Raw genomic sequence first — 11,515 nt, forward strand, 5'->3', positions numbered from 1 at the left:
GGTGGAAAAGGATGACTTTTATCAGAATTTAATTTTTTCATTGTGGGGAGGAGGAGTGAGATTGGAGGCCCTGGCCTTATTTAAGTTATGTAAGAGCAATGAAGACAAATGCACCTAGAAAAGAACCAACAGTACAGAGAGTATCAAGAAATTTTCCAAACTCTGTGGCTAAGTTAGCTGGAAAGCAGTAAGAACAGCAAATACCAGTAATGTAGCGAGGCTGTGCCCATGCTCATCAGAACTTGGTGTTGGTTCACCTCCCCAGTAGTTCATTACAGTGTACCGGTGAAATTTGCATTTTTCCACCAGCGTAGTACGTGTGCCAGTGGGTGCTTTCAGCTGCAGAGTTGCAAAATGAGATGCAAATAGGGGAGACCCAAAAAGTACAGCAGTCCTCTGGGTCACGACCTAATTTTTGAAGAAGGGTAAAGTTACATTCAAAACTTGGATCCAAGAAACCTAGCCTCAATTAATGTTAGTAGCCAGGAGAGGAAGCAGGTAGGAAAAAGAAGAATACTTGTGAGACCTTTCTAAAGTAAGATGATTATTTAACTATTACCTGATTTAAAAAGAAAAGACAGAGGTGGATGTTTCTCATTTAGTAGCTGCCATTGCTGATGGGACAGCCGATGACTTCGCTGGATATCCAGCTACCCTACCCATCCAAATCCTTTCTCAACCCCAGCTTTGATGCTGTAGACAAAGCTATAGCATTTTGCATCCTAACCAGAGTGGAAAGTAGTTATTTGGATGGAAAGCCCTGAGTTCCCTTAACAGTTCAGGTGCTTTGGTAAGCATTGCAGCAGGCATAGTCTCAGTTTGGAGATTGTAACAAAGCTGAAATCAATTGCATTTCCTGTGGTTTTAGGTTTTGCTGTGAGCATTTCACACCCAACAAACCCAGGCCTGTTCTGCACATTACCCCCCTCATGGGATAGAGAATTAGACAGGTCTTAGAGAACCAGACCCACACAGAGGTAAACATTACTTACACTTGCAAGAATGAGCATTTACTAGGGTCAGTGCTGATGCCAAGGACTTCTAGTCTTTCCCATGGAAAAATTTAGGTTTTCCAGTAATGCTGTAATTATCACCCTGTCATGTCACAAAGCAAACAGGTTGGCAAACCTAGGTACCGAACTAAATAATCTGTGGCATAATCTAAACATATAATGGTAATTAAATCTGACAACTTAATAAGATACTGAAATTCAAATGTACAGTAGTAATCTACAATTAAGTAATCTTTTGTAATAGCACCCTGCCAGTTTGTAAAATTTCAGGTAGAGCACCGTGTACTGTTTCATAGCAAAAATATTGACATAAAGGAAAGGTATCCAGGCAATGATCAGACATACATTCCAATCGACCGGTACCGTACACGAAAGGGTGCAATAAAGGCAATGATTCATTTCTGGCATTCAGTTGCTGCCACTAGCATGCATTCAGAGATGCCTTGCTATACTTAGGAAGGACTTTTTCCTGCTATTTTGAGGGATTGTGATGCCTGACATCCCTAATGAGGTTTTCAGCACTCTATTGCCTAACCTCAGAGGTGGTTGATTAGAGCAACAGTCCATCTAGGACCCAGTTAGGGTCTCTGATCTCCAATGTTCATGTACTTCTGCAAGCAAAGAGCATCCATTATACAGTATCTGAACTGAAAGAAGTTCCATTTCTAGCAAAATCTTTAGTGGAGTTTAGATTTAATAATTTTGACTTTGATACTATCTTGTGCAATAAGTAGTATTATTAACACTCAGTTACCCAGATCCTGTGCTAGGTTGGCAGAGGAAAAATTTAGACATAATGGTAAGGGAGACAAGATTGGATCTGATCAAAACAGAGAAAGCAGACTTTAAATTGGGACTGATTCTGCTAAATCAGCTAGCTGGTGAGAACTGGGAGGAAATAAGGACACGTTTCTAGGAACTTCTGGATTTCTCTTTTAAGTCTTTTTGGTTGCCAGGTTTTAAAAAAAATACGGTATATGCTTTTGCCTTCTTTCCTACAACACATCCCATCTATTTATGTACAGCCTTCTTGAAGGGGAAGGAAAAAACACAACCCCCTCCCTCAGAAGCCCTCTGAGTGCAAATTGGCTTAGTGGGGGCTTTGCGCCAAACAACACTGTAACCAGCACTGCTGTTCCACAGAGGGTAATTGTATTTTAGTTATGAAGTCAATAAGCAGCTCCCAAGAGAGCCTTTCTTTTAATCCTTTGAAGCTCTGAGTGAATAAAAGTGAGCCTTGGAAAAGCAAACCAAGGCAAGAAACTTTCCAAATATAGGAAACACTTTGGGATTTTTGCATGACAATGACATTTTTAGGCATAGGTAAGAGATTTCCTGCATTTGTCAGTCTGAACCATTTTGCCTTGGTTGTTTTTTTTTTTCCCTTTCTGCTTTTGCTAACTTTCCTCTCTCCTCATGTTGTTATTGACTGTTTCTACAGATGCTGTTTTCAGAGGAAGAGCATTGGGGAATCAATCACAGACATGTTATAAAAGGATCCCCATCACTACAGAGCTGAGTAAGTTATTCTTTAGGAACAAATTTCACAGAAGCAATATGCATGCTGCATTATTTATTTACCCCAGGCCCTTTTTAGAATTCACAGGCAGAAAGCGACAAGCACTACATGTCCAAGGAACATTAAAAGGTTTGACTTAGATGTTAATTCACTGGCTTTGAAGGAGTCAGGATGGTTTATCAGGAGAATAAATATAACAAAATGTTACAAAGGTCTCAGTGTGTAGCAAAACTCTGAAGCATCCGTTTAGGAGAAAGATAATATCCTTGGGGTTTTTTTTCCCTACTGGACTGTATCTCAGGAGATCTGAGTTCTAGTCACATGGCCTGCATTCATCCCACCTATCCTAACATACTTCACTAAGGTTGATAAATCAGGTATTTGCCTAGTTTACCCTTATTTTCAGTGGAGAAAGAGGCACCACCAAAGCCAGTTCTGCCCAGATGAAATCTAACTTGCCCTTTGGCCATGCTTTCCTCTCTCTGATGATTTTTTAAAAGCAGTGAGAGAGACTGTATGCCCAGTTTTCATCCCACAACAAAATGGGGTGAATCAAGGCCTAATTCTCTCTGTTCCAGCCCTTCCCTTTCTGAGACACTGGTGATGGTTCCCTCCTCTTACGGATTATGGGGGTTCCTGGAGACTTACTGATTTGTACAAGTGGCTGTGAAAGAACAGAGCCAGTTCCAAACAGTCTGCAGTACACAGCATTGTGCAGTGACTGCTTGGAGTGCAGTACCTGGGTGGGTCCATGCGCACACCAAGATGGACAGAGTGCAGGCATTTTACTCCAGAGTCCAAACACTGTCATCCTTATTCCACAAGGCTCAGCCTCTCTAGCCTGCATTCATAACTGAAGTAATCATGGAGTACTTTCATGCTAATCTTGGCTGTCTTTGTCTTCATCTCCTGATGGTTACAAACTGGATCTGTTAATTAGGAACATGTGTGCCAATTAACTGATTACTAGTAACATAGCAGTGTCATACCAGACTTGTGTGACTGGGCTGCCAGTCCTGAGGGACATGGATGTTTAGCTCCATTTAAAGGGCTGATACAAGAATGTACCCATCAGATTAGCCTAGCATGTTGCTAGACATCATGACTGGCCCCTGACTCACTCAGGCTTTTTTTTTCCTTTCTTTTTGATGCGATGCTTGTAAGTGCTATGGGGACTCAGCACATGTGGGGTCCATCCTTTCCAGTCCTCACCAGGTTTGCCGCTGGAACAAAGCTAGTGAACAGCCTTGGCCTGTAGCAGGCACTAGCAATATTTTGTTTATATGAAGCTCTGCTGTACTCCTTAGTCAAAACTTGCACCTGATGAGTTGTGTCCCTGAAGCAGTTAAGCACCTCAGTGGGTTATTTAGTCCTATGTGCTCCTTAGACTGAAACACTGAGGAGCTACTGTGGGGAAAAAAAAAAAAAAAAGGACACAAAATAAGGATAAGATAATGATGCCTCCTCCTGAGTAATTTCAGAACTCTTGAATTTCCCAGAGTGATATTTGGATATCTTGTGCTGTGGTTTAGGCATTTATTTCTGTTGTGTCCAAAAGCCTTAGAATGTTTTGAGCTGGCTACTGAGGCCCAAGTCTGCTGAGAAGATACTGTGCATTCAAGCTAGCATCTTCAGATAGGCATTGCACTCCTGTGATTTTCCTCCAGGATGTGGTATGTCAGTGGAGGAGGAAAACATCTGCAATCTGTTGACATGACTTGGATTTTAGTCATGTCAGATCTTTGACAAAATAATGAATCGAGCCCAGTCCCTTGGCACGTGGATGCCTGCCCCTGCTGTTGTCTTGAACAGTGTAGAAATATGTTCAGAGTTACAGAGATGGGCTAGGAAACAAAATAACTCCAATAATTTAAAACCTAGAAGCACAAAACAGCTAAACAAAAACAGCTGGAGCTTTCTTGTGATTGAGTAAGTTTCCTGTCCAGGTCCCTCTGGTGGACCTTGATCTGGACAAATGCTCACTTTTGTGCCTATCTCTAGAAACAAGCTGAGAGGGGCAATACTCATGTGCCTTAAGTTGTAAGGGCTTTGCTCATTCCAGGCAATTTCTTATTTCACAGCACACTGAGTGTTGACCAAGGGTCATCTGTATCATTTGGTGTGTCTGACACACCAAAGCCAGCAATACAGTGCATAGTTCTAGCACTGTTGCTGCTAAAAACCTGCCATAAGAGAAGCTAAGACCCTTTGTACCTTCACTTGAAATCCTGTCACCACTGAAGTCAGTAGCAGTTTTGTAGTTAATCTTGACAGGCACAGGAAGCAATGTGCTGTCTCAGTAGAGCCAGAACTGGCAAGCTTGACTTGCCTCTGCCACAGTTTCTTTGTGACCAGGATGGCATGCCAGAGCCCACTGGGTCCCAGAGGTATGCCGTAGTCCCAACAGTGTGCTGTCTTCTAGCACCTACTGAGCTAAGGGCACGTAATCAGGGGCAGAGTTGACAGAATTAGCACTCCTCTAAAGGAGGCTGGATATGAATTTTGCCTTGAGGATCAGGAGAGTTGTGTCTTGTCATCATGCTCTGACATGCTGCTGCTTCTCCTTGCCTGATGGTGAGAAACAGAGAAAAATAAGAAATGCTAAACTGGCCCCTTCACATCAGGCTGATGACAGGCCCATTAAATGGCAAGCTTTGCATGGGGTGTCTGTGGTCCCAGATGAGCCAAGCTGAGCACTGTTCAATGTGTTGAGCATCTTCTCGTTTTGTGAGTTGGTCAATGGGCTCAGAAGCATGTTATAAATGGTTATTCCTTGGAAACAATGGATTCTGGAAACCCTTGCCACAAGGAGACAGAGACCTGGGAGAGAAATAGCAAAGTGACCTGTAAAGAAATAAGAATCCTGCAAATATGTAAAGGAGAAAGGGAATGGTGTGGAGAAATAAAGTGGATCCCTTATTGCGGCTGCGAGACCATGCTTTTCATACCCAGACTGTATGAGCTAGTCAGTGGAGTCATACTGATTAATGCCAGATGCAGGGCCAACTCTAAAATCCAGGGTGGGTGAAGTATCTGTATTAATACATGGCTGAAGGATGACACCAACACTGCAAGACAACAGGAAACATTAACAGTATTGTGATTCTGGCTAGTTTTAGTCATCTTTAAAAATGATGCACTCAAATGCTTCCTGACCCAAGGGGACATAGTAGAAATCAGTCATTACTCACAGAGAGTTAGTCGTGCTTGCTTTCTATTTTTTAATGGGAAGATACGGGTTCTTGATCTCAATTCCTCTGTCTCCTGCTGTCATTCATCAGCATTCTTACTGGTAGTGCTAGACTGCCAGGACATACCTAGCATGTTCAGTAGCACAGCAGGGGCCTTCTGCCTGGGTGTACTTAGTTCCCTGAAAATAGAAAAGAAAGCTAAGGAGGAATCACTTTCAGAGTAGGGAGAATTCTGCAAGACTATCTCAGCGTGCAGAATAAGGTTGAGAAACTACTGAAGATCCCTGTAACAGTAGGGACAGTTGTGAAAGGGACTCTGTAGCCCAAATTTAAGCCAATAGAAATAGTAATTGTATTTCTGTTAAATCAGGAAAATGACGGGAAGAAACTAGATTACTTGTTTCTTTTTCAAAGAGGGTAATTTAATTATGATCTGATACCTAAAAATTTCATTTTAGGATTCTGTGTCTTTTGTCTGCCATTTGCACAATCACCTAGCAGCACTGAATATTTTGTTCCTCTTTTCTTTACTAATGCTGCATGCTGTGGCTAGTGCTGGACACAGAATGGCAAACTGGATTTATTAACTTACATTTCTGATTCTAGATGGCCTCTCTGTTGCTAAGATGTTTCCTCTTTCTTCCTTGCTTTTCCAATAGAGTCTTCACCAAATGCCCAGTTCATTAATCAGACTCACAGAGGCAATTCTGAGATTCCAGAGCAAGATCAGCGTTTTACCACTGGTGTCCCTACAGGAGCTATCTTCTCAGATAGCTTCTTGAATTCTCTCTTGTCTATGGTGAGTAGATGTTTCATGTCCTGTCATATTTAGTGGCATCAGTGTGTAACAAAGTGATTACCAGACAGGGTAAGCCCACTTAATCTTGCCTTAACAATGGTCAAGGCTGTGTGTGCCAGAGGAAGGCACAAGAAATTGTGCAGAGATTGCACAATGTGGTTAGTTACACAGTGCCCTGAGAATTATACAGGTCTATTCCTATTTAATCAATTTTCTAATCAGTGGGCCTCTGTGATTCCTTGGGGTCGTGGGTTCCATACACTAAAAGGCAGCTATCAGCTCCAAAAGACATGTGTCTCATTATGTGTTATTAGCAGCAACTCTCCCTGTTGTTGATATACACACAGAATTATTTGGAAAAACTTTTAGAGCGTTTTCGTAAGTTACTCCTGTTACCAGCTCCAAAATATTGACAGGCTACAAAAGGTATTTAAAGCCAGCCTGATTTGTTTACTTTTTGACAACATGATGTTACAATCAGTCTCTCTATGGGAACTGCAGTCACTGAAGCCAAAATTGCATTTGACACCAGCTGGCCTCTTGGTGGAAGCTCCAGCATTGATGCCAAAGGCTGAGAAGATGATGGGGACACCAAATTCTTACCTGTTCATGTAGGAAGGAGTTTTACAAGCCTGGCTGTAGGTGCATTGATGAGCTAGGGAACAGAGAGCTTGCACTACCACCACTTCACTATAGCAGGCATGGGGATAAATGGAACATTTAACTCTTCTCATCTGTCCATCTGGCACCTAGGCAGAAATTCACTTTGATTGGAAAAATCTATTGACCTCAATGGGAATCTCCCAATGGCTGTTTTCTGAAAAGGTATAAAACAAATTCCACACATGTGAGCTGCTGCTGATCCACAAGACCACTTCGGATTTTAAGAGGAGTGCATATTTTGATTCTCTGTAAATTCCTGGCACTGTGTTCTTTTAAAAACATTTGCATCACAAGGATTGGATACATTGCACCAAAACTGCAAGAACGGAGGGAACTTGGTGATCCCACCATGGTTACATAATCATTTTAAGTTGCTGTCAAAACTGAGTGATACTGTCAGTGGTGAGACACATGTGGGTCACACTTTGGTGGAGTTAAGCCAGGATTTTGGCAGCAAAACAGCAGTTCAGCTCATAAGCTGGCATTTCCAAAACTGCCTTCTCTTTTTTTCTGAAAGCCCCTTTCTTCCTCTTCACCCTGATTCCCCGTGCTGCAGTCAAGCTTCCACATGCCTTGCTCTCAGCTCATGTCCAAGGGGATAGTGCTTGGGTGGCAGTTTTACGGAAACTGAATAAATGCAAAACAAATCTCCCCAAGGGATAAGCAGTCCAAAATAAGTGTGTCAAGTCCAGTTACGCTTTTCTGAGAAGGCTTCAGTGTTAGGGAAAGTATTATATTGCTGCTACTCACTGATATGTCAGTCAGCCAGATGGTAATTAATGACTGCTAGTGTCAAGTGTAAAAGTAACTCAAGACATAGCATGACCTGTCTTAAAGGATAAAATTTCACTCAAGCGTAAGATTCCAAGTCTGTCTAGGAATGATCAACACTCAACTCTGCTTCAAAGTAGAGGGGCACCTTAGGTTGGATTCAGTGATTCTGTAAATACAGTGAAGACAGAGAGAAATATGATAGTGCTTAGCAGTTGCAGTATCAGGGAAAAGATGTGTGAACTGGAGAAGAAAGAAAAGGACAGGAGCCTTCAGTAGTCCAATATCACCTCCTTTTTGCTCTAACTGTGAATATCTCTGAAACTCAGAGCAGGAGTGCTGTTTTCTTCTAGCTTGAAAGGAGACTGGCAGAAGAATCTGAATGGCAGAATGTGGTCTGTAAAGTGAATGTTACCCCTTGGAAGCCTGAAGCAGAACTGGCATTTGCTTCGGTGTGACTCTTGGGTTCTCAATAGGCAGAAAACAATTCAATGAGCACGATCATTATGGCTCAGGTACTCTAATGAGCCCTGAATTCCCTTCCTGGTCTAGCTGTGGGTTCCTAAGCTATACAGGGCCAGTTTTAAAAGCTTAGTAGCAACACAGAGTCAGTTAGGCAACTTATTGGTGATGGGAGAAGGTTTCTAGCCTTGCCTTTTTGTGCAGAGGTGTTCCCAGGAAATCTGCTTGTCTAAAGTTGCAACCAAACAACAACTGGCAAAGAAGGTAACATCTCATGGGCACATTACAGAAATGTTGCTCCTTTAAAGTCAGCTTCAAGACCCATTCTAAATGCAGTGTGTTATTTCCTAAGTACACACACACACATGCACACCTCTATAGTTTCCCCGCCTTTCAGATTCCTGCAGTGTAACTCAGCAAAGAAAGTACAGAATGAGGATGACATGCAAATCCTATTAATTCGTCCAAGTATGGAAATGCAATCCTTTTGATGTCAGAAAGTACAGCAATGATATGTTAAAGAGCTCAGCACGCTTCTGTTAAATATGTAAAGTGCAGATTCCCGCGAAGCTCTATCACTTCTGGATAACCCTGGACTATAGCTCCTTACTTTAAAAGACTGGGAATTACTCTAACAGCATTATACCAGTTTGCCCGACAATATGGTCAGATGTTCTTAAGCGGATTTGAGTTCAGCGTGGATTTAGTAACACCATTCCTTGTCCGCAGCTTGTTTAGTTTCTTTACTCAGGCAAATGCAGGTGACAGATTCCACAAAGTGGATCTATGTAGGAAATGAGCTTTTTGAGAAAGGGTGGAAAATAAGTTATTTGACGCACTGCACACAGAGGAAACACTTTTAGATTAAAAAAAAAAAAAGACGACTCTAGGCTTTTTTTGCCTCAGATCTGAATTTAAACCATGGTAACTTTTGAAAAAAAATACTGACTGAGAGGAGGGCACAGAGAGAGGTTCCCAAAACAATATTGCAACTACAAGCACAGAGAATTTCCTGCTGCACCTGGGCCGTATAGGGCTAGGCAGGGCAGTTGCACTCCTCAGCCTCCCCTTGCACGGTGTGCTCCTACTCAGGTGACATCAGAGCTGCTGCCCAGTTTTCATGTGCCCAACACCCCCCTATCTGCTCCATTTGAGCCTTTGAAAATCTCCCATTCAGACACAGCTTAGTGCATTCTATTATAAGAGCACAGGTGGGATCTTCTGACTGCTCTTCGAAGCTGAAATGGGCAAAGCAGGTGCTGTTCCAGAAATATTGTCAGAAAACTTTAAACATAATTAAGGACTACTTTAAGTGTACAAAAAAATCCAAAGCGTCTCTCTAGGTTTTCAGTGGAAAACTTTGTTTCCTTTTCTGAGGCATACTCTTTTGTCTTTGAATTTTCATTGTCTCTTCTTTTCCAGACGTACTACAACCATCACATCTTGGCTCTGCTGCAGACGTTGGTGACAAGTGGGACAAGCCCAGCATTGGGCGAATGGCTGTTGGAAGAGGGCAGCAGACTGCACAGAAGTCCTGACAGCATGATCCACAATGCCTCCCAACTCAAATGCAAACTAGCACTCCTGCCCCTGTCCAAGAGGTTGTTAACAGGTGTCAAGGTGAGTTACATCACTGAGCAGTGCTTCATGGGCAAGGCTTTCATCCTTCCTCCTAGTACTTTTGGATTGTCATTACCTGAAGTTTAGTTTCATTCAGTAGAATCTCACTATGTAGCTTGAGCCATGTTTTGAAGAGGCAAAGACATCAGATAGCCTTATTTTATACTAGTTTCTAATCTTATGGGGGACCAGTTATTTTCTTTCCTTTGTTTCTTGCCAAATATTATGATACTAAATGTAGTGAATAGTGATGATAGTTGGCTAAATAAGTAATTTAGTATTGGGCTGAATTGTCCACTTTGGTTCCTTTGAGATAAGAGTGGTCTTGCTTCTTTTATAGCAGGAAGACTCCTTTGGAGACATTTACTGCAGAGCTTTAGACTTGTTTGGGATACTCTGTTTTGGGCTCTACCGCCTGATAGAAGAGCCCAATCCATACAAGAATAGGCAAGTACACTTTATCTGAAATTGTACCATAAGTCAAAAGATAGTAGTCGTGACTTTGAAGTTAGGCACCTGTTATAGGCTACCTGAATTACTTATTTTTGTCTCGTATTTAGACATTCTTGTAGGTAGCTAAAGCCATTTGAGGGAAACCGGTGTGTGGTCTGAACGTGGTGCTTACTGGTGCTTGTCTGAGATTCCCTTACGTTCACTTAAGATGTGATTTATCTTTACGAGTGAGCCTTCTGCATTAGAGAGCTGCTGGAGCATGAAGTTAGTAATGCTGCTGAGGGCAGGGATTTCAGAGTTTGCAGGCAGAGAGAACCTTCTCATCTAACCTGTTCTACTCACTGATTCTTTCAATTTCAAGATTTCAGTGATTGCTTGAGCCTCAGATCTCCTAGAGAGACATTTAGTCTTGATTTAAAGATTTTGAGCAATCAAAAAATTTATCACATCTTTCAGCAGCTGCTCCAGAGACTAATTAGCTTCATTTAAAATGTATGTATTCCATTCCTAGGTAAAATTAAATCCTCTGTATATTGTCTCATCATTCCAAAGAATTCAGCACATGCAATCAGTCATTGCAAAAAACCCCTAAACCCTACAGCTTTCTTGCTATCCCAGACACTCAATTCAAAGGCCTCACACAGCAGCCTGAATCTCATGTGCTACTGCTTTTTCAGGTTTGTGATTGCTCGGCCTGCCAATGATTTGAAGATGCTGTCTACGGATCTGCTGTTCTGTGTTGTTCCATTCAACGTTGCAACGACTGAAGACCTGTGATGTGGGATGGAAGTCAGTTACCAAGCAAGAAAACAGGTAGTGCGGACACATTCAATGCCCTGCAAATAAAAACAAATGTACAAGTTATTAAGACCCCCACAATAAATTGTCTGTGTTCTTATTTCTTAGCGGTGGCAGTTTGAATTTGGCTAAACGTTACCATGCAGTTATTACTGAAAACAGTATTTTTAAGCTTTAACAACAAACATATCAGAGAGTAAAATGCTGTCTCTGCGAGGAAAAGGGC

The 11,515-nt window shown here is 42.0% G+C and overlaps 1 protein-coding gene across 1 annotated transcript in view; it reads left to right on the top strand.

The window, feature by feature from the left end:
• The window catches only part of KCNU1 (potassium channel, subfamily U, member 1), a gene marked incomplete at its 5' end in the record, with an annotated part of 50,008 nt that extends 38,740 nt beyond the window's left edge, over positions 1-11,268 (top strand). The window contains 5 exons of the mRNA XM_010291319.1: positions 2,455-2,532; positions 6,383-6,522; positions 9,841-10,038; positions 10,382-10,485; positions 11,169-11,268. Coding sequence (XP_010289621.1) covers positions 2,455-2,532; positions 6,383-6,522; positions 9,841-10,038; positions 10,382-10,485; positions 11,169-11,268 — 620 coding nt within the window. The remainder of the gene's footprint in view (positions 1-2,454; positions 2,533-6,382; positions 6,523-9,840; positions 10,039-10,381; positions 10,486-11,168) is intronic.
• Positions 11,269-11,515: the final 247 nt, after the last annotated feature.

Source organism: Phaethon lepturus, unplaced genomic scaffold (genome assembly GCF_000687285.1).
Source record: "Phaethon lepturus isolate BGI_N335 unplaced genomic scaffold, ASM68728v1 scaffold14207, whole genome shotgun sequence".
Classification (NCBI taxonomy): domain Eukaryota; kingdom Metazoa; phylum Chordata; class Aves; order Phaethontiformes; family Phaethontidae; genus Phaethon; species Phaethon lepturus.